Raw genomic sequence first — 22,746 nt, forward strand, 5'->3', positions numbered from 1 at the left:
TGACCCTTGAAGTTTTTCTTTTGCAGGATTTTTTTTTTTGCAGGATTATTTATTCTTATTAAGAGACTTGCCTATGGGGCCCCCTTGCCCTTGGGGCCCCTGGGCACCTGCCCATGGTGCCCAATGGAAAAGATGGCCCTGCCCCAGAGAATACTAAGTAGCACCATAGAAATGAACTGGCAACTATAATTTTCTGCTGATGAAAACAAGTTCTGTGAATAGAGAGGGAGAGGGGGCTCTTCATATATATCTAATGCATGCTAATGTGCATTAAGGTTCTAGCATAAAATAATAATTGCAAATAACTTTTCTCATGGGCTAATATCTACACATTATCCTTTACTTTGAGTTGACCTTTCAGTTTGCATTTCTTACTGTTGCTTCCAATTTATGACCCTGTATCTTCAGTTTCTCTATTTCTCACTCTAAAATGATCTTGTTTTTAGATATCTACAGATCAATATGGATCATTTATGAGTAACCACAAGAGAAATTAACTCTTAAAAGGTTGGCCCAATAAGTACATTTTATCTTTAAAAAATAAATGGCTAAATAAATATTATTATTTTTTTAGGTGACCTGGAAACAAATTCAAGACAAAATGCACATATTATACTATCCATTTTCTTGTTATTTAGTACTGATACTACCATCACCAAAAACAACCTCAGTAATATAAGACAGTATAAGTGTAGCTAAGAGCTGGCTAAATCCTATTTCCCATACAGTCATTGTACCAGGTACCTACACTGAAGGGGATTTAGACACTTCACTGTGAGCTGGCTAAATCCCCTTCCAATTCATGACCCGGCCAGCAGGGGGCCAAAAGGTACCTTCAGTGAAGGGGATTTAGCTGGCTCACACTGAGTGTGCTATTTCCCATGCAGTGTATGTACCAGGTACCTTCGGTGAAGGGGATTTAGCTGGCTCACACAGAGCAGGCTAAATCCCCTTCGAGTTCATGACCCGGCCAGCAGGGGGCCAAAAGGTACCTTCGGTGAAGGGGATTTAGCTGGCTCACACTGAGTGTGCTATTTCCCATGCAGTGTAGGTACCGGGTACCTACGCTGAAGGGGATTTAGTCGCAACCATTTCAGCTTCGCATCTAAATCTGCAGCTTTCAGAGCTTCCCTTCTAGACAGGATGTTGTGCAAATTATCCAATCCAGATTTATAAAACACTAACCGGCAGCTGAGCCGGCCAATCACTGATAAGCACATCTCAACCAATCATACTGAAGGAAGGTTATGGTCCAGTTCCCAACAAACCACTGTGCAGGGCCTGGTCTTAATGAACGAATGAAAATGCTGAAACACTGCACTCAAGGCCGCCTCCACATTTGAGCGACTGCAGTGTCTGCCAATCACTGAACTCCTTAGCTTCTACGGTCGCTCGCTTACAGCAAGGTCAGCGGCATCTGTCAGGTGAGCACGGGGGATGATTGTGACAAGGACGGCACAGTGTACCGGCCATAAAGCAAAATGTATGGAAGCTGGACTAGGTGGAGGCTGTATCTTGTTGTTTCGGACTTTGTTACACGACAGTCACCAGCTAAGCTGAGATGGCACGAGGAACGTACTCTGTGGAACGCAAAGGAAAGAGCTATTGCGCATGCGTTTCCGGCAATAAGACATTACTGCGCATGCCTAGTCTAGTTTTGGCATTAAAGCGCGTGCGCACCGTATAGTAGTTGGAGATTGTATGTCAGATTTTGTTTTTTATTTTGGCTTCACATTACTATAATGGAATCAATTTATTCAACAAACTCTGGATTTTCTAGTATTAAACGACCTTAATCCCATGCTGCTCATTCTGTCATATGCAAAGTTGGCAAGTTGCACTGAGGTCACTGATTATACTAGTGTCCTTCAGATGCAAAATGACGTGTAAGGTTTCATTTTGCAAAGTGGGGACAGCATTGCTCTTTATTTCTTATGAACAAAGAAAACTCGTCAAGATAAAATGCAATAACTTCTTTAAATATTAAGTGTGTAGTAGTGAAAATTAAAGTTATTAGTATTTTTTATGTTATACTGAGTGCTTCTGTGTTTTGTTGTTTACTGATTGTGCATACCTTTTATTCATTACCAGAAAACGTGAGTGAGCATGTTGGGAGCTCGCCTCATTTACAATGCTGCCAAGCAAGCAGGTATGTTATTACACCATTGAATATTTTAATAGCTTATGTGCAAAAAGCATATTTCTTCTTTATGTCTGCTCTTCTGGTATCAGTGGTTGGCGTGTATGATGGAAAATCTATACCAGATTAAATTCTTAATTTTCTGTTTCTGTGCTGAGGTATGGCAGCAGGCACAGAATGATTAATGCAGCAGTTAAAAAATGATCTTACCCTAGCATTCAGATTTCCCATCCACCATACCTCGTCAGTCTTAACCACTGGCCTGAGGTACAAGGAGTTATCTGCTGCCATGTCTTTGCACAGGAAAGGAAATTCCATGTAGTGTAACATTTCAAATGTTCTGGACTCTGGAATGATGACCAGAGCACAACTCTGCATAACTGGTCTTGGGTAACATGAGCCTTCCAGGCCTTGGATTTTGCTCTCACGGTTTAAGGTGTAGATGCTCTGAAAAGGCATCATAACTTGATAAACTCTTTGGTTTTTGGCAATCGTCTTCTTAGAGGCTATTAGCCGAGCTTTCCTCTCTGAGGTCTGGATAAGCAGCATTTTTGATTTTGTCTGAAGGATTATTTGTAAATATGTTTTAGAACTCTTGACAACATCTGGCTTGTCCGTTCTCTTCTTCCTTATATTGTTTTACAATCATTCTTTATAAAAAAAAAAAAATACCTACTTTGTTCTTTACACCATTTTTTTGTATTTTTTTTTTCTTTCATTTTGTACATAGCAGGGCCTGTATCTCCCCAACTCTTCTTGCAGAAATGTTGGTGGCTTACATGCTGCCAATGTCATGTCAACAGTGTGCTTGGTGAGGCCTCTGTCACCCATCCTGGACCTCTGAACCAACACAGCCATTAATGGTAGTTATTGCCAATTGCTGTAGCGTACAGTCTCCTGTGGCAGTCAGTCCCTCTTCAGTGGAAATCTGACAAGGGGATCAACAGCTCTCCTAGCTTTAACAAGTGGTTCTACAGTGCCAATATTAAAAAATGATATCCTTTTGAGAGATTTAGAGCTGGTTCATCCAAGTCTAGTAACAGATGGCCTAGCTGCAGCTTCTGAAGTGTTGGAGGTAGAAGTCTTCCCTTTCATTGTTCTCATGGCTGTGCTTGCTCAAACAATCTTCATAATGAACGCTGAAATCCCAGTGACTGCCAACTCCATACTTTGAACAAAGGAATTCTCTATCCAGTCCAATAGGGCACTAGTTAGACTTACCAGGCAGCGAGTCTGTGTGGTTTGTCTTCTTCCCATAATGAGCATAGTTGTCACTTAGGATACAGTCTTGTCTGAATGATTTTCTATTCTGTTCCTCTTCCTGTCTTATCTGTGAAAAACTGCAGCACAAACACCGTTAATAATAAGGAACCCAAATATGATAGGCACTCTCCTAATGCCCCCTAGATCTTGTGTGTGACCTCAATCACACTGCATCAGGTGGTGAGTGTGATAGTAAATGGGCACAATTGAGACAATGTATAGAGCCCACTCTGTAGCATTCTGTTATTACCTTTAGTGCAGACTGACAGAGAATATATGAACTCATTGGGTTGGTTGTATAATCTTGCTCAAAATAAGGCAGGTAATTATCTAGCAAAGCATCCAGGGGTGATTATGGAAGTTGATGTATAACAATGAGGAGGGGGCATTTATTGCTGGGGTAAGAGAGGGGTAATTTTCCTTTTGTTGTTCACTGCAAGCAGAAGCACAAGAAATGCAAGTTGGTTGCCTTCCTGAGAAATGACAACTGGGGTAGGTTAAAAGTATCTCAAGTTATATTTTTTCTACACAGTTTAGTCATGGAAAGGATAACTTTTACATTGCTGTTTATGAATGTTACAACACTTTTTTCTATTTGTTCTTGTGACCATTTATTCTTTTACACATAGATGGCCTCATTTGCAAAGCACAGAATGGCCAAGGCAATGTGCATAATTGTCTTTGCTGCTGCTGTGCATAGAGGTGATTTGTGATGGTGATATTTTTCTGAGTTAGATGATTTGAAGTGAAGGAGTAGAGATGGTGCCTATTTAGGCGTGTTTCTTGCTTTACAAAAGGGTACACAGCCATTTCCACTGCAAAAGGAGTTTAATCACAGAAAAGTAACACATTTATTTATTTTTAAATAAAGTTTTAAGATTTTTCAGAATATATGAAGAGGAGAGGGGGTACAGAAAGGAAAAATGGGGGGAAGCAAGGGAAAAGCATTGTAATCAAAACAGAAGGACATTTATGTGTAAATCAGATAAGTTAAATAAAATAAAAAAAAAACGTCTTTGCGAACAAGAAAGTGTAGATTGATGAATGTGATGTGGGGAGAGATAGAGACAAGGACTAGAGAAGGGAAAAAGAAAGGAGGAAGGGGAAGTAGGGAGTGTTAGTACAGGGAAGATAAGTAGTGGGGAGGAATAGAAGGAAGATATTCAGTAGAGGAGATCAAGTTCTCTAAGCATTTATTCAGAACTCAGGAAATAAGAGCAGGATATCAAGAAGATAAAAAATTACACCAGGACTGCCAAGTCGATAGAAACTGGTTAGGCTGATCATTTATGAATCTAGTTTTATGCTCCAGTCTGGTAACACATGTATTAAATACAGTACTGTCCACTTACATTTATGATTAGTTTAAGCCATAAAACAAGCTAAACTGAGCAGCATTTTAGGAGAAAAAGGGAACACTTTTATTTAATGATATTATGATTCTAAAGTGGTAGTAGATTGGACTTTGATGTGATGTCAACACTTTTGCATAGTGCACCTCTTGGGATTTTCCCTGTCACTGCACACTTAGGTGGGTGTTCACCTAGTTTGCGAAGTGTAGACTAAGGGGTAAATGTATGAATCTCCGGCGTGTTCAGCCTCTTCAGCGCTTAAATTTAAAGCGGCGCTGCATTGTAAAGGGAAACTTCCCTTTACAATGCAGCGCCGCTTTAAATTTAAGCGCTGAAGAGGCTGAACACGCCGGAGATGAAGAATCCGGAGATTCATACATTTACCCCTTAGCGTGCACCTTGATGCCAGCTGGGCGGACCATCTAAGTGTACTACTGAAAAACCAAGGTGTTTTGTGCCATTCATCCAATGCACTTTCCAAGTAAGGCTCACAGAAAGGGGGCAGTTATACTGTGTTTTTCATCCATTGCCTTTTCAGGTGTGGACAATTAAAATGACTTTCAAATATGTTATCCTGGCACCAGGGTACAAGGCATAAGTGGGATTATGTTTTTGGAGCAGTTTTTTTATAATCCGATTTCTAATTTTGTGTTTTTTATTCTGTTTTTGTGTTTGCTTGATATCCATAAAATAAAAATTATATAACATTAAGGCATTTTTCATTTTCTGAACACTTTAATAAGGTATATGCCCTCTAACAGCTTTTATTATTGTTTATATAGTGCCACCCAATTACACAGTAGTTTATAGAGAATATTTAATCAGTCTAGATGTTTTACCACCAAAAAAAACAACTTGTGTCTAATTTGTAAGTCTCCCAATTAACCTTCCAGTCTGTTTTTGGAGTGTGGAAGGAAACCAGTGGAAACTCTCATAAGTGCGCGGAGAACATACAAACTTCAAACATTGCCCATGTCCCCAATGCTGAAATGCAGCAATGCTAGCAACTGTACCACATAATACATCTAATAGCTTCATGCTTCATTTTGCACCATGTCTATTTAGCGTCAGATAGAGTTAATTATATTTATTTCTATGGGATATGATATGAAACAGCTTTATGGATACAAATGTATCCAATATGGAGAGCTCCGTAGAGATGTGCAAAGGAGGAAGCCACAGAATAATAAAACATCTTATTTGGTAAATTTTAACAGAGGACATGTGCAAGCCAAAATGTGTATTCAGCTGACAGTGGCCAACTCCTTGAAAATGATCATGCAGCTTCCTAGGATAAAAGTGCATTGGAAAATAAAACAAACTGTACATTTTTTTGGTTATTGGAAGTGTGAATTAACTTATGTAACCAGAATGTAAAAATGTCTGTTCTCTAAGAAGATCACAGAACATATCAAAGTATACCAACAATGATCTATCGGTGGAGTAATTAATGGATTACTGCATTGTATAATTTGCTGAATTCCACCTGTGACTTGTAGTCATATTTACTGTCTGCTCTTTTTGTTTTGGATACTTTGCTGTGATCTTCCACACGGGTAAGATGAGGTGCATGTGGTAGTAGCAGAAAGAAAAGTAGGCTTTGGGGGGATCATCGTATCAGGTGGTGTTACAAGTAATCCACCTATTGTATTATACCTGCTTCTGACTCTGTCACTTGTTCTCTTTCCAGGTCCCCCATGCTCTCGGACACTGGCCAGGCCTTTTAGTCTGGCACCTCAAATGCAATCATTCAGTAAGTTGTTGATAAGATCACCCCCATGCAAACTGATAGGCTTGGCAAAAGCAGGGTTTAACCAGTTGGTGTTGGGTAATGATAGAAGTGTGTTGTGTGATTAGTGGTAAAATGGCGCACTCAGAGCAGCTTCTAAAACACTGAATAGATTCCTTGTGTGCTCTTCACTTGGGATTGTAAGAGAAAGGGTTTCCCACGTAAGATTAGTTTATATTTGAGTTTTGCCTTGAATAGTGTTCAGACACCTTTTAAAATGCATTTGTTATTGTGATCACTGATTCCTCTGTTTATATGTGAACACTTCTTCTTAAAAGCCATGCAGGAATCCATAGTCCCCCTTAAAGCTACATTGTACATGCAGTGTGAAGGTGGTCTGCCCGTAGCAGAGATGACATTACAGTATTCCAATATAAAAGAACCCTTGCAAGGGAACCCAACTATTTATTTTTTCTTAGTAAAAGAACAGCATGTTTTAATGATTGTTGTCCTTCAAGATACTATGTAGTGTAGGAGTTCTTATGTTTTTTTCATGACAGGACACATTCATCCTGGGAATCAATTTCAGGACCTATCTTTGAGGCATTTGTACAAATTTATACTGAACAATGATATTACATTGATAGTACACTATACAAATGTAGCACACATAAATGTGTCTTTTAGCACCTGGGGGTATATTTACTAAATTGTGGATTTGAAAAAGTGGAGATGTTGCCTATAGCAACCAATCAGATGCTAGCTGTTATTTTGAAGAATGTACTAAACAAATAATAACTAGAATCTGATTGGTTGCTATAGGCTATATACATAGCCGAAGCAGTATGATTTCTCAACATGTAATGTTATCTTTAAACATCAAACCATTGATAAGTTTTACTTGCAATACAATTGCTAAATGTATGACTTGATGTTGAATCATTGTAAATATATGAAGCTGCAGTGAGAACCACAGCTTTTACTCAAAAACAAATACTGGTCACAATAAATAATTAAAAATAATAATTTGAATGAATCTACAGCATCGGTGATCTGAGCAGAGGAACCATTCCCTCCGCTCAGACTACAGATGCTGCACTATGTAATATAAATTATTTAAAACAATGTGCAGAGAATCCCTTTTCAATTCTCCAATCACCTGAAATTACACCTCCACTAATTGATTAATACTTGTAACTGTATACTATCTGAACCCATTGACTTATCTAGTAAATAGATTTATGTGTTTCCCCTCTAGTCTTGGTGACCCCCTTTTACATTGCAACAGTAAATCTAGAGCAAAAATAGTTATTTAGGCAGTCTGCAATCCACTTGATCATATACATCCCTTCATGTTTTATTACCTTTCACGGATGTATCTAAAAAAAAAAAAACATTTTTGGTTACATTTACTAAACTGCAGGTTTGAAAAAGTTGAGATGTTGCCTATAGCAACCAATCAGATTCTAGCTGTCACTTTGTGGAATGTACTAAATAAATGACAACTAGAATCTGATTGCTATAGGCAGCATCTCCACGTTTCCAGACCTGCAGTTTAATAAATATACCCCTTATATATAAAATATACTGACTTTGTTTTTCTTTTTTCTTTATCCTCTCCTGATTGGCTCTGCTTATATATTTTTTTTTTTGTGGTCCTCTTCCTATGGAGGCCCTGAACTGATCACCCTGGGGATGTCTTTCACTATTAAAGAGGGATCATATACCTGTGGTCTCGGGGTGTGTAAGGCTGGTTGTGGATTATTTACAGTGCAGCATCTGCGGTTTGAGTGGCGATAACTCAGTTAGTCACTTGCAGTTCTCCACGATCTATCACGTGTGGTTTTTCTGCAAGTGCCTAACGGCTATCTCCACTCCAACCACAACTGCTGCCAATTCAATAACTTATGCTGGATTGCCAACTTAGTAATTGTTTCACAAAGCACAGTACTTTTCATTAATATGACATGTACCGGTCAGTTCTCTCATAATACAAAAATACTAATAATAAAATAATATAAAAATACTAGAAAACTGTTTTACTTCAGTATGTATCTAGAATGACAACATTTGCTGAAAGCTGCAGTATTGTTTTGAAAACAACATATTCTAAGTGTATGAATGATGCAGGATTATGCTTCATTTTTCAAACTCTTACAAAAGTCTGTACACTTTATTTTTCTCCCCTTAGAGTACGTAAATGCCAGAGAAGAGGCGCAAGACTTGAAGTCTGTGACTGATCGAGCTGCCCAGACTCTTCTATGGACTGAATTGTTGAGAGGTAGGAGATAGTTGCAAAATAAGTAAATAATAAATATGTATTTACTAGAGTTGTGCACTAATCCATAGCAGATAATTGGAAAAGTTCACTGTCTAACTTGCACAGGTAAAAGGTAGTTGCTGTGGTTCAGTACACTACGATGCATTGTTAGTAAATGAGCCCTAGCGATATCGATTCTATTACTAATATTCCTGTAATTTTCTTTGTAGCCACCTGTATTCCCTTTGACTTTTGGTTTCTCTTTCTGCTTTCCTTCCCCTTTTTTCTAGGCCTAGGAATGACCTTCAGTTACTTGTTCCGGGAGCCAGCCACTATTAATTACCCTTTTGAGAAGGGCCCATTAAGCCCTCGGTTCCGTGGTGAGCATGCACTGCGCAGGTATCCGTCTGGAGAGGAGCGCTGCATCGCATGCAAACTCTGTGAAGCCATCTGCCCTGCCCAGGTACGACTAGCACACAAAAGGACCACTAAATCTTGGCAGAGACTATAAATTGCATTTGTAGTGACACATTAAGGCTAAGCGGAACTGCTCTTTGTCACCAAAGTGCTTCAAATGTAAAGATGTATACTTACTCTAACATTGCATGGACAACCCCCTAGTGATGGGCAAGCCAGGAGGCAAGCAGAGGAGCCCTGAATCTGGTCTCCTCTGCTAGCTGTTACTAATAATCCAAGTATTTTGGATGTAAATTTAGTTGGCTTTACATTTCCTATTAGATTAATCTTAAATTGGATCTATATACGCTGGCAGTATTGGAGATCTTGTGATTCCTCAGTGTATCACCTAGTTGAAAAAAAATAAAATAAGTTACATGACAAAATTCTTGATCTAAAAAATAAATAAATGAAAACTGTAAATATTGTCATGTTTCTCACCCTGGATCTAACATAACAAAATCATCTATAAAAGTAGCCAGATTTTTCTATGTGTTACTCTGGGAAAACAACTAGTTTTTAGGTTTAATGGGGTTGCCCTATTGCCTGAAAGTAGCCTAAATCGCGCCCCCCCCCCCTATGTTTGTGTGTTCACTGTACTTTGTACATTAGAAAAAAAAATATATATTTTCTCAGAGGTGCAGATATATGAAATGGGTCTTGTCATTGAGGTACAAAATACGTCCACTTGCTAACTATACAATACTAATTTCTCTATATAAGAGATTTTATTCACATTAACAAATACATATTTTTAAAAGATTCAGGAATCTTTTTCAGTTCTAAAGATTCGGCACCGTCTCAGAATTAAAATAATTGCAGATAAGGTGGTGATCTTGGAGGAAATATTTTGTCTGTGCTCAATAGACCTCCTGTTTGAACACTTACTGGAGGAGACTGTGGAGAATATAACAGAGCCCAGCATTGCTATGATAACGACACATTGCATGCATCCGGATAGATACCAAAATCGCTCACAATATTTAAATCTTTTAAGGTCTGTCATTGTATGGAATGTACCTATTTCATATAAGATTCATTTGTTCCTTGACTTTGGTAGGTTTTGAAGTTTCAGGGGCTTTTAAAGATATTAAACTGGAGATGTAATTCAATAGAATAAGTGCTATGTACCATCATCATCATCATCAGTTATTTATATAGCACCACTAATTCTGTAGTGCTGTACACAGAACTCACTCACATCAGTCCCTGTCCCAATAGAGCTTACAGTCTAATTTCCCTAACACACAGACAGACACACAGACTAGGGTCAATTTAATAGCACCCAATTAACCTACTAGTATGTTTTGTTTTTTGGCGTGTGGGAGGAGACCAGAGCACCCAGAGGAAACCCACACAAACACGGGGAGAACATACAAACTCCACACAGATAAGCCCATGGCTGGGAATCAAACTCATGAACCCAGTGCTGAGATGCAGATGTGCTAACCACTGATCAATGTGAAAGTCTATAAAAGAGCCATGGCTCACCTTATAGCTGGTTATGTAGGACAATTTATGTACTCTGCTGATAGATTGCATACTATTTAGTTTACATAAATGTGTAAATTTTACAAGACCTATTAGTTTATTTAGTTGAGTGATTTTTAATAACCATAATGGCATATCTGCAAACCTTCGCCACCATTAAAAGGACATTGTATTATAACTAGTGATGTTCACTGACCCCCGTGTTCTGGTTTTTGTTTTGGATCTGGATTAACTTCGTGTTTTGGTTTTGGCAAAACCGCCCTTGCGTGTTTTCGTTTTCGATCCCTATTTTTTTTCTAACATCACATAGTTTTGCTTCCCCCCCCCCACCCCTACGTTATTATTAACCTCAATAACGCTAATTTCAAGTCATTTGCAGTTAATTTTGACCACCTCACAGGTCGCATTATTTTCATACACTTTCGGACAAAGACTGCAGCAGTTCTTGCCAGTGATAAGAAGAAGGCCATTGTCATGCCTGGGCATAAGACCAAAAAATCCACCTCTTATGTGTGGAATTATTTTTACCCAAATCCTGACAACAGTTGTCTAGCCATTTGTAGCATTTTAAAGCTACAGTCGGTAGAGGCAAGGACTTTAACCATCTAAGAACCTCATCCATGTTACACCATTTGAAGCGAGTTCATGGAAAGCTTTTGTGAAAATCAGAAACTTATGCTAAAAAATAACAACAAGCAGTCCAGCATCAGCTACCTCCCTTCTCTCATCTAGATCCCAGCACCTGCAATCTACACCCCCAACACCTTCATCATCAATATCCTCACAAGTGATCGGAGTTAGTCCTGCATCCAAGTTGCTAAGGTGAACCTATCCAGGACTCCTCAGAAGAATCCTTGAGCGTTAGGCCCACTGCTGCTGCTGCTGGATCTGGATCTTCAACCCAGAAGCAGATCAAGACGAACACTACCAGCAGTTTACAACAATTGACTGTTAAACAATCCTTTTGCAAAAGGGAGCAAGTATGAAAGCTGTCACCCAGTCGCAAAGCGGATCACAGATGCCATGGCGACTATGCTAGTATTAGATGTGCGTCCAATATCCACTATTAATGCAGCTGGTTTTAGACGGTTACTTGAGATCTTCTGTCCCCGTTACCAAATTCCATCACAACACCATTTTACTAGAAAAGCTATTCCTCACCTCTACCATTACGTTCCTAAAAATGTAATTATTGGGCTACAAAATCCATTCTACCCACTGTACGCTTAACCACAGATATGTGGACAATCGGAACTGGGCGAACTAAAGATTATATGATTGTGACAGGCCACTGGGTTGGTGATTCGCCTTCACCAGCAGGGACAGCAGCAGCATGTACCCAAGAACGTCGCACTTTTCAGAGGCAGGCTACTCCTGTGTATCATGTGCTTCACTAAGAGGCATATTATTATTATTATCGTAGATTTGTAAGGCTCCACAGTGCCGTACAGTAGGGAAGACAAGGACATACATAAAACAAGACATACGTAAAACAAGAACAGACAAGTCAGACAAAATGAATGGAGACATTAAAACAAAGGGTATGGAGGACCCTGCTCATTAGAGAGCTTGCATTCTAAAGGGAAGAGGGCACAGCTGAAACAAGAGGAGCGCGTGTGTCTCAGAGTGGAGATTGGGATAGTTGTGAGGGTGCATTAGTGTGAATATTGTTATCAAGGATAAGGTCACCTCTTAAAAAAAAAAAAAAAGAGAGGTTTTCAAAGAGCATCTAAAGATTTGAAGGCTGTGGGGATGTCTGATTGAGCGTGGTAGGGAATTCCATAAGTAGGGAGCAGCACGGGAGAAGTCTTGAAGGCGGGAGTAAGAGGTGGTTATCAGAGACGAGACAAGGCACAGGTCAGAGGTAATACCGCTGACAACCTGTTTGAAAAACTAAGGGATGTCATTTTAACGTGGCTTATCCTGCCTGGACTTTCCTGAGGATATGTGATTTCTGATAACGCCAACAATATTGTTAGAGCGTTATAGCGGGGGAATTCCATGACATTCCCTGTTCTGCTCACACAATCCACTTTGTGGTACAGAACTTTTTAAAAAAATAACTGATGTGCAGGAGATGCTGTCTTTGTCCCGAAATATTTCATCATCTTCATCATCATCACCATTTATTTATATAGTGCCACTGATTCCGCAGCGCTGTACAGAGAACTCATTTACATCAGTTTTGGGGTCATTTTCGGATTCTGCAACAGCATGTAGGAGAATGTAGCAGTTGCAAGAAGAATAACATTTAGGGGGAATTTACTTTAATTCCATGAGGATGGCCATTACCGGCAGTTACATCAAAGTACACAGACTTCTGTGATGGTGGATTCCAGTAGGGATGAGTTCGTATTGTTTGAGGATGATGTACACACTGATGAGGGTGAATATGATGACAGTGTAGATTGCAGGTGCTGAGATCTAGCTGAGAGATGGGAGCTAGCTGATGCTGGTATGTTTGGTAATATTTTGGGTAGAATGGCATGTTGGCAGTTTTATGTTTTTCTACAGTAAACTTTCACCTTTATTAGAGAGGTGGGGTTTTTTTTTCTTTAAAAAAAGGTACAAACTTTTTATTTACATTTTTGCTTCCCTGACTTTAAACCACTATGCACTTGAACATAGACTTTAGCACAAGAGGTAGAGGGATTAGTATTATCATGTCTGAGAGTGACAAGAACAATGTGACTGAAGACTGGAGAGTGCCAAGAACACTGCCACCCCTCCTGTTTCTGTATGAGCTATGGCACAGTAAAATGTAACTGCAGATTTAGACCAAGACTGACAGCCCTATTTCTATTTCAGCAATGACAATTGGCAATAGAGCTCTCCTGAATGTCACTGGAGACTTTGAAGAACACTGCTACCCCTCCTCCTTCTTTTCTACCTATGATACTGTCCAACTGCACTAGAGACTGCCAAGAACAGTGCTACCCCTTCTGTGTCCCTCTAAAATGACTTTGGATCGCCATGGAGGGCGGTACTTATAGAATCCAAAACTTGCGAGATCCGACGACATAACAATGACGTTTTGTCTCGTTTTCAATTCTGAGAGCGCGCTAAAGTACTGAGCCCAGCCGGCTCGGTACTTGGATCTGCTAAGTTCGGTTCTCGGGGAACCGAGCCTGAGCATCTGTAATTATAACGTTTTATGTTTTAATTCTCAGTGGCGATAGAAAGTTACTACTTTGTCTCACGTTTGATGTTCAAAAGTTAATACGTAGTAAAGCCAAACTAAATTTCTTTCATTTTACGATGGCAATATAGCCACTCGGGACACGTGAATTTGAATGTATGACTGGGCAAGCATATTCAGGGGCTGGTTTTGGAAATGAATACACACAAGCAGATATATTCTAGTTTCTTCAGAATAACATATATCCTATATGCAAATAGTAGTCATATAAAATGTTTTCCCGTTTTATGCAATAATTGACAAATAAAAACTTTTTTCTTGCAGGCCATAACGATTGAGGCTGAACCACGTGCAGATGGAAGCCGACGGACCACAAGATATGACATCGACATGACCAAGTGTATTTACTGTGGCTTCTGTCAAGAGGCGTGCCCAGTGGATGCAATTGTGGAGGTGATTGATACTTGTTCTGACAAATCTTAGTATAGATACAATACACCCAGCATGAGTGCAAAGGGTGGTCTTATTGTGCTTCTTGTGATTACATCCTTGTTATAGCCACACTTGATCAAAATATTTTGAAGGGAGTGTGCAACCTAATTGTTATAGATGTATTACACTGGAAGCAGAAGCCTATTTTTCTTATGCATACTATCATACTACCATTTTTCACGATATTTTGAATATGGGAACACTGTTTCATTGGCCTCTATGGGTGGGATCTTCTTTCACCTAATAAGAGCAACCAATATGGCAGCTCACATTTGTTTTCTATTGAAAGGGAATTTCCAGAGCACTAACGATCTCTGTGCTCAATAGCCTACTCCCATATGTTTATTGAAACATTTACAAAAAAATAGAAAACGGACGCCACCTTTCACTTGCACACTTTCTGCGCATGAGGCCTAGATGTGGGTGCAAGGGATCAATTACTATCCCCATCTCTCACTCGCCTTTCCAAAAGATTACAAAATGTAAAACATGCTGCCACAGTGTAAGACGTTTAAAGGATGATTTTATCACCCCACACAATCTAAAACACTGGTAACCAGTAACCAAAGGGTTAATACGTCAGTCGCTAAGAAAGGCTTGTGACTATGTTTACAGTGTCTAGGGCCACACTTATTAAAGTTTTTTTGTTTAATATAAAGTGTACATTGCATAATCATTATCAAAATTGAATAAGCATTCAAACAGATAAACCTGAAAAATAACAGAAATCCTATACTTCGCTAATAATTTTGTGGCCCTCTGTTTTTTCCGGGGACAGAAGAAATTTGGCTTCTGATCAGTAATCTGGTCCCAAAGTATAACAGAATATGGTCCACAAAACCTAGATTTTACAAGCCTGCTTATGAATTTAGTTATATAAAGCCTACCCTCCTTTTAGAATATCGGTAGTTGTCACTGTAGCTAGACAGAATTTTAATTTGATTGCAGTTATAATATGCACTCTCTAGGTGGAAATTTAATGTGACATAGCTTCTTTATACCCAGCTGAATGATAATGCTAATTTAACAAATTATAGTTGTCAGATGTTTTTCAATTCCTCCATGGTGGTGCATTTCCAAAATGACTGCATCTCCTGAACCATAGATACAGAATATGTATAAAACCTTCTCTGACATGTCTTATCATGCTAATATGGCATTGATATACCTATGCTATACTTTTTGACATATATTATCTTCATGACAATGTTTATTCCTTTCTGTTATTATTCTAAAGAGTGTTGATGTGTATCGACAATGTTATTTTATAGATGCAATTGGACATTGCTGGGCAATGATTGATATTTACTAAATATTATGCCTGTGTGCATAAAATGGGCACTACATCACTGTGGGGCAAATTCAATTAGCCGTGAGATTCTGCAGTAATCTCGCTATGATTCTATGCGCATTACAGTCAATTACGCTAATAAAAACTTTGCACTTTTTTGCTCGCACTTCTATGACTACTTCGGCACTTTACCGCTAATTGAATCTGTCCCTTTTAGTTGATGTGTATCTTTATAGGTATCAGTTTAGGCACTTTGATGAATCAGACATATATTGTGTGTAACACACCTTGTCCCGGTTAGGATGTATGTATCAATTTGTGTGTGTGGGCTGCAAATTAATTCAGTGCCTTGTATTCAGAGTCAAATGGTGCCTCCACTTGGGTCTGGTTACCGAAGGGTCTTCTTTGGGTAGTGTCATGTTTGTAACAACACCAGAGGGAGTCTAAGGAACCCTCCGTCCCCCTTCACTGGATCACAAACACACACAAATGCGTATATTTGCAAGGAAATGACCTTTAAAAACCATACTGGCACAAATTTTTGGTGAGGCCTCAGTTTCTAAAGTGATTGTTATTTTGTATCAAAAATATATTTTGTATTTGAAACGAACAATTTCATATAATTTTTATATAATAAGTAAACAACCTTATCTGATACCTATCTTATCATACAGATATCTTCCAGTATCTCTAGTATCTATAGTTAAGAGGTACCTCTTTCACCACAACAACATCTGTTTGACATATATATATTCTATATATAATTACACGTTTAATATAAAAATATACTTGTGGTGAAGCAGATACAAATGTGTACACATAAACAGCTTTGTCTTCAAGTGGTTTCAATATCAGCCCTCCCTCTTTCTACTCAAATGTTGAAGACATTGTTCTCACCCGGTGAGGTTCCTGGCTGCATGGTTCACACCAATGTCACAATCTACAGTTCATGGTTAAAGCACCCTCCTCACTATGCCCAGTAGATTATATAATTGTTTATTACATCCATATTAAGTGTATCCTTTGTCTTTCATGTTTACTCACTTGCTTTCTTTTATCAAAGTAACCATCCTATGGTATTCATGCTTAATATGCTGTTTGTCAGTCAAATTATCTTCTTTTCCAAATTTTATTTAGGCAAAACACTTCGATCAACTTCTCGCTGATATGGCTCAGTACTCTCCTCCCTAAGTAGCTTTCCCTATCCTCAACCTTGTCTTAACACAGTCCTGCAAACTTAATATTCCTATACTTCTGTTCCTTTCTTCCAAGATGGCTCTCAGGCAGAACGATAAGGATGCTCCCTTCATAAACTGCTCCGTTTTTCCACACAGATCACGTGGTTGCTCCTTCTCCTGCAGTCTCCTCAAACTCTCTCTTCACTCTGGTTGGCACAAAGAATTGCGCTCTGCTACTTTTGTTTTCCCTCTGCTTCACTGTCACAGCCCCCGTCAGGTTGACTTATGGTCTGTCCTCCAACTGTCTCCTCCTTCTCTGTTCCGTGCATGGGCTCTCCACGCTCCCCCCTTCCTCTTTAAGTTCCCTGGCCTGCTAGGAGATGTAGTCTCTCGCCGGCAGCCGAGGACACCACTGCGCATGTGCAGATCAACATGTCTGCTGGAGCTACACACAATTTTTAATTTATTATTAATTCTAGAGGAGAGTTAGGAGTTATAGCTTTCCATGCCAAAATAGGAGATCTGGTTATGTTCTGCAACTTTTGAAACATAACACCACCGACTCGTATGCTACTGTCAAAGTAATGAGTAATAATGGAAAAATATTGTAGGAATACTTCTTGACTAAATAAAACTTCTCTGCCTTCCCATTTCATTTTAAAAACCCCAAAGGTAGTACAAGACTGCAAGGCAGGTGTTTCCAAACAAGGTTATTCTGTGAAGCCCTGCACAGCAGTGAGAGGGGTGGGGGTATTTTGGTTCGTATTTCATGATCCATTAAATATCTAGCATTTTTTGTTTTTATAAACTTTTGCTTACAGTATTGTAAATGGCTGCACTATTATAGTCATGCAAGGTTCTGGAGCGTCCTCTACAGTCTTCTCCAAGAGGTTTTCAGACAGGATACAAACAGTGGGTACAAACAAAGTGCTACTGCTACAATCGCCAACTTATCTCAAACCTATTCCATTTTTAATTTTAATAAGTTAAAATTGGCTGGACTGTAAATTGGGAGAACCCAGTCTCTATTAAATTTCAAATCAAGCTATGACCTTATTTATGAAGCAGAGTATCTACAAAGTAGCGTTTTGTGCTTCCAAATCCCTGTCACTTGACTTGTAGTTTAATAAATCCATTATAGAAAATTCTGCTGTATCTAATGGTAATCTTCATTTTACTTCTGTTCTTTTGCTTGCTATTCTAAATAGATATTATTATTGAAAAAGCATTTCCTTTATCGCCTTTTATAATTTGATGGTCCATGCATGTCCGATAAATTATGTCTTCCCTGCAAAAGACTGTGTCCCTTGCATCACATCCTGGCAAGTGCATCATCCTCTGTCCATGGAAGGAACTGAAGCAGCTGGTTCTCTTCCGGGTGCTGCAAGAAACAGCCGGCTGTTCATAATGCAGAACACGATACTCAAGTCAATGGATAGAAATGTTCCTTTTCTTACAAATCATGAGTAAACTTCACTCTCACTTACACTTTTCTTTTTTTCTTTGAACAGAGAATTCACAAACAATGTACTTTCGACATGAGTTAGTTTAGTATTGTATTTATAAGAGGGCATGGTCTTAGTACTGTCATATATATAATAAATGTGTTTGTTAAAATATGCTTTACTTACAATCATGTGATTTTAAGAAAATACACCCTCTTTCAAATCTGTTGTTTGGACATAATTCATAGTCATCTAGCCCTCACAAAGTCCTAAAAAGTGATAAATCTGATTGCATGTAAACCACAACAGAATTTGCTTTGTCGTTTGTTTAACCTACAAAAATTTAAGCCAACATGAAGAAGCCACAATGTTTAAAATGTGTGGATAGATTTAGAGTTAGGAGGGCTTGCCTGGTATTTGTGAGCTACATACAAAAGCAGGCAGTATTTTCCCTGCATGCAGAGATGTAGTTTTTTCACCCCTGGCTTTGCATCATGGATTGTGCAGGTATAAATATGCATCCTGTAGCTGGATTCACACTAAATGAGACCCTGTGTGTATTTTGTGTAAAGGAGAAAAAAAAAAAATGTCCATAAAAGTGGTATCTTTTACTTAAATATTTAATGGGAAAATGTTTAGGATAATCTTAAAAAGGCACTAAACTCTGAAACATTATTTGTTCTAAAAGCTATACATGCTTTTCTAGGTTTGGATGGAATGAAACGAGGGCGACGTGACAAAGTATCTTGTTGGATAAAGACAAAAAAAGCAGTATGCATTTTTCACTTTAGTCACTAGATGGCCCTTATTTAATATTATTTCACCAGACAAACCACTGTGCCAGCTAGCCACTGAGCAGAATACTGTAGATTAATGGAAGAATAAAATAAAAATAACCCTGGTTCTTTACCTTAAATGTTATGTGAAATGAAGTTAATTTCTTATCAACAAAGCTCCTCACAAATGTATCCAGTTAATTTCCGTCTCTCATTGATGATATTTTTCATGCAGGGTCCCAATTTTGAGTTCAGCACAGAAACACACGAGGAACTTCTGTACAACAAAGAAAAACTCTTAAACAACGGTGATAAGTGGGAGGCCGAGATTGGTGCAAACATCCAGGCTGACTTTCTCTATCGCTGAGAGTCCCCACAGAACATTCAAAGCTGACTTGCATTTCTGTGCATGGGAAATCGCCCCATATAAACCTTACACAGTTTGGTCACCTTGCAGAGCACCTATTACAGATGCGAATTGGGCCGGGATAAGAAAGGAGCAACATCTGTAGCCCAGCAGTGTATATCTAAGTTCCCCATGCAAAGCTAGTTAACAGAATTATTTTTCTGTGAATCAGACCCATATTTATTTAGCTGATGCAGCAGTGCTACTATTCACACATGTCACTCGCTGTTACCTCCTTCATTGTTTATTATAATTATATTCTGTAAACCACTTTAGCCAGAGGGGATCATGTTTTATTTTACATGTAGACATGGTTTACAAAGTGTGTGCTACGCAGGTAACTGTTCTGTAAAAACATTTGCATTGCAAGTAAACCTTTGTGGAATATTTGACTCCTTAAAGTTTAATCCCTAATGCATTGGGTGTTGTCTTAATGCCCCTCACAGACACCCCCATAAGGTATTGGCCGTTCTGTCTGACACATAATCTGGGAGTAAAGCTTTGTAGGACTCTGGCATCAGCATTGCATATTTGTGCCTCTGCTATATTAATGTATTTCTTAATAAATTCTGATTTTGTTTGAATGTAAACTGACCTTCACAGTGTTTGCGTATTTTTTTTTAAAGGGGGGGTTTATTATTTTCCTGGGTGCCACATTGGTAAGCGTTTCAGCGCTGGGGCTATGGGTTTCATCCCAATCTGCGTTTGTATGTTCTACCTGGTTGAATGGGGTTTTTCCCAGTGTCATAATGAGGATTTCTGTCTGTGGAAACTGGTTGGGTAATTACTAACCCAGCCAAGTAGACTAGGTCACTTGTGCATGACTAAAGAAATCCTGAAAACATGACCTGTTGAGGATGACTGGAGTTACACTACCCTAGTGTCTGCGTGTCTGTGTTTTAGAGAATTTAGATTATAGGCTCTACTGGTGCAGAGACTGATGTGAATGATGAAACATTTTAGGCAGCTTTACCAGAACTCTGTGTGGAGTTTGCATGTTCTCTGTCGTGAACATAGAGAAATTGCAGTTATTTATAAGGGTCAACCCATCAAATAATTGTGGGGAATAAGGCCTAAATCATAACTGCAGTGTAAATATGGTATATCAAATGAATCCATTGATAAATTGAGCTACTAAAGTGTAAAATGTGAAGTCAAAGTCTGTTTGTGTATGTGTGTATTCATTGACTCTGCACATCCCAGTGTTAGAATATAGCGGTGTCACATGTAGCAGCTTCAAAAGGCCCCTGCGGTGAGATATATCCTGGCCTGGGATGGAGTTTTCACACCTGAATAGACTTTTAGGAACCGATCAGCATGGTGTCTGGCTCAAAGAGACCATCTGCTGACTTGGCTATAATTTTGATATAGACAAAAGGAGTCCGTTGAAAAATATGCCACTTAAAATCAGTAAAAGTAGTGATCAACCACATATTCCCCAATAGCATGATGAAGGGCAGCTCATATGTCAAATTAAGCATTCTGCCACACAGAAGTTGAGGAAATGAGTATAAGCTCAACTGATACCACACAAGCCTAGGTATAGGGTATCAATAGATGGGTAAATTCAAAGGGGGATCTATTAATAATAACATTGGGTATGTGTGGCGCTCCACAGAAAAGTTAGGTCACATAGTAGAATTGGGTAGTAAATCAGGCAACATGCAAATGGTGGTTCTGAAAAGTGTCAGACCACAACCCCTGGGGATGGGGACAGGTGTGGATGTGTCTTTAAAAAGCTGAGACCAGTTATTGTCTGACAAACTTTCAAATTGTTAGTCTTTTGGGAAATCAATTATTCATTGATAAGCTGTCCATCTTCAAGCCAATTTCCCTTGGCTCAGAATATACCACTTCAATGTAAGTTATACTCGGAGTCTAATCGTGTTATGTCATTTGTTTATTAATTGTTTTTTATATCTGTATGCCCTGTACCTTTTGTATATTAAATCTATAAATTTAGTAAGTGGCCTTGATACTCTAACAAATCCATTAGCCTGTTAAGAAGAATATAGCTCGACCAAGTTAACCCTTTGAATGCCCTTTTAATGCACTGATCAAACGTCATATGGATGTTGCTAGTTTTCTGGTATGGAATCTTAAACAGCACAGTTTATAACTATACAATAGTTATTTTTATCTGAGAGATTATTATTTTAAAAGTCACTAATTTTGCCCCTGGCGGTTAACTGCCCAATGTATATGTCATAATGTTATTTTACCCCATTAAACCGAAGATTGTGGAACTGTGCAGAGAAATGAGTGGCAGAATCTTTACTGGAAAGCCTTCCTTTTATATAGCATATATGATCATTGTGTTTTTATGAAAACCAAAGTGGCAAGCTTAACCTTTTTCAAGGGAACTTCAAGATTTAGTTTCCTTTGGGTGGCCACTTGTCAGTTTGTCTCTTTCAACATGTTTACTCGCTTATCATTTATAAACTTTTGAAGATGGTGGCCTGCATATGGCAGAAAGCAGCGGATTCTGCTTTTGGACACTTTTTCTTAAATCCATTCAATTATTTAGCTCATCTCCCAATTGAACAGAAATCTAGTTGCAGAACATGCACTACGAGATATTGAGAGCAGTTTGCTCACATTGGACCTGAGTCATTAAAGAGAGCAAAGCTTAAACAAGGAGTAACTTTTGCACCTGGACAAAACCATGTAGCTTTGGAGGAGAAGACCAATTTAAAATGTGGGGACAGATTTATAGTTGGGGAAGGGCGTGTCCTAAATCGACTTTGAATTTCAGTGTAAAAATAAAGCTATCAAGTATTTATGTGCTAGGTGAAAAAACAGCCAGTATTTAACTTAATGTGCAAATTAATAACCCCTTGCATTGCAACATGGTTTGTTTACTCCATTTTTTGCCTTACTTTCCTTAATGACTCAGGCCCAATGTTCCTTTGGAAATACCACAGAAGCAAGTTGTGACTCAATGCGCCTTAAACACTTGTTTGAATGAACCATTACTTTCATCTATCGCGCATTTTACCATCAGGGATAATATAATTCTTTCATGTACCTTTTGTTGCTCTCGCCACATCAGAATGTAAAATACAACTATTTTGTCTTCCTATACTTAAGAAAAACTAGCTTATTAAATTTAAGAGCACTAATTGAGCAAAACTGTTATGCCCAGTGAACCAATGCATCTTAAAAAAAACAGAAAATAGGTATGATCATAGAGGAAACCATATCTGGATATGAGGACTGTGTATTAAGTATGTCATTTATTTCATTAGTATGCAGGCTTCGTTACTCTTGTTTCATGCCCAACACCCTGTTGGGTGTTTATATACGTTGAATACATTTGTGAAGACCA

General features: G+C 38.7%; 1 protein-coding gene across 2 annotated transcripts; it reads left to right on the plus strand.

Moving 5' to 3' along the window:
- Window positions 1–1,340: 1,340 nt before the first annotated feature.
- Window positions 1,341–20,012, plus strand: NDUFS8 (NADH:ubiquinone oxidoreductase core subunit S8). 2 transcript variants are annotated; one of them, XM_075217322.1, is made up of 7 exons: window positions 1,341–1,424; window positions 2,092–2,149; window positions 6,446–6,508; window positions 8,676–8,765; window positions 9,035–9,207; window positions 14,155–14,283; window positions 19,248–20,012. In XM_075217322.1, exons 2-7 carry the CDS (start codon window positions 2,107–2,109, stop codon window positions 19,377–19,379), a joined length of 630 nt encoding a protein of 209 aa, XP_075073423.1. In that variant the 5' UTR covers window positions 1,341–1,424; window positions 2,092–2,106; the 3' UTR covers window positions 19,380–20,012. The 2 variants fall into 2 exon arrangements, with proteins under 2 accessions (XP_075073423.1, XP_075073424.1); XM_075217323.1 differs by lacking the exon at window positions 1,341–1,424 and adding an exon at window positions 1,436–1,483.
- The last annotated feature ends 2,734 nt before the right edge of the window (window positions 20,013–22,746 follow it).

Source organism: Mixophyes fleayi, chromosome 6 (assembly GCF_038048845.1).
Source record: "Mixophyes fleayi isolate aMixFle1 chromosome 6, aMixFle1.hap1, whole genome shotgun sequence".
NCBI classification, from domain to species: Eukaryota; Metazoa; Chordata; class Amphibia; order Anura; family Limnodynastidae; genus Mixophyes; species Mixophyes fleayi.

What these genes read in the sequence shown, in the direction of transcription:
- NDUFS8 (XM_075217322.1), top strand. Translation starts at nt 2,107, where the DNA reads ATGTTGGGAGCTCGCCTCATTTACAATGCTGCCAAGCAAGCAG. An exon ending in CAATGCTGCCAAGCAAGCAG is followed by an intron (nt 2,150 to 6,445) that starts GTATGTTATTAC and finishes TTCTCTTTCCAG; the next exon opens with GTCCCCCATGCTCTCGGACA. An exon ending in CAGTGGATGCAATTGTGGAG is followed by an intron (nt 14,284 to 19,247) that starts GTGATTGATACT and finishes TTTTTCATGCAG; the next exon opens with GGTCCCAATTTTGAGTTCAG.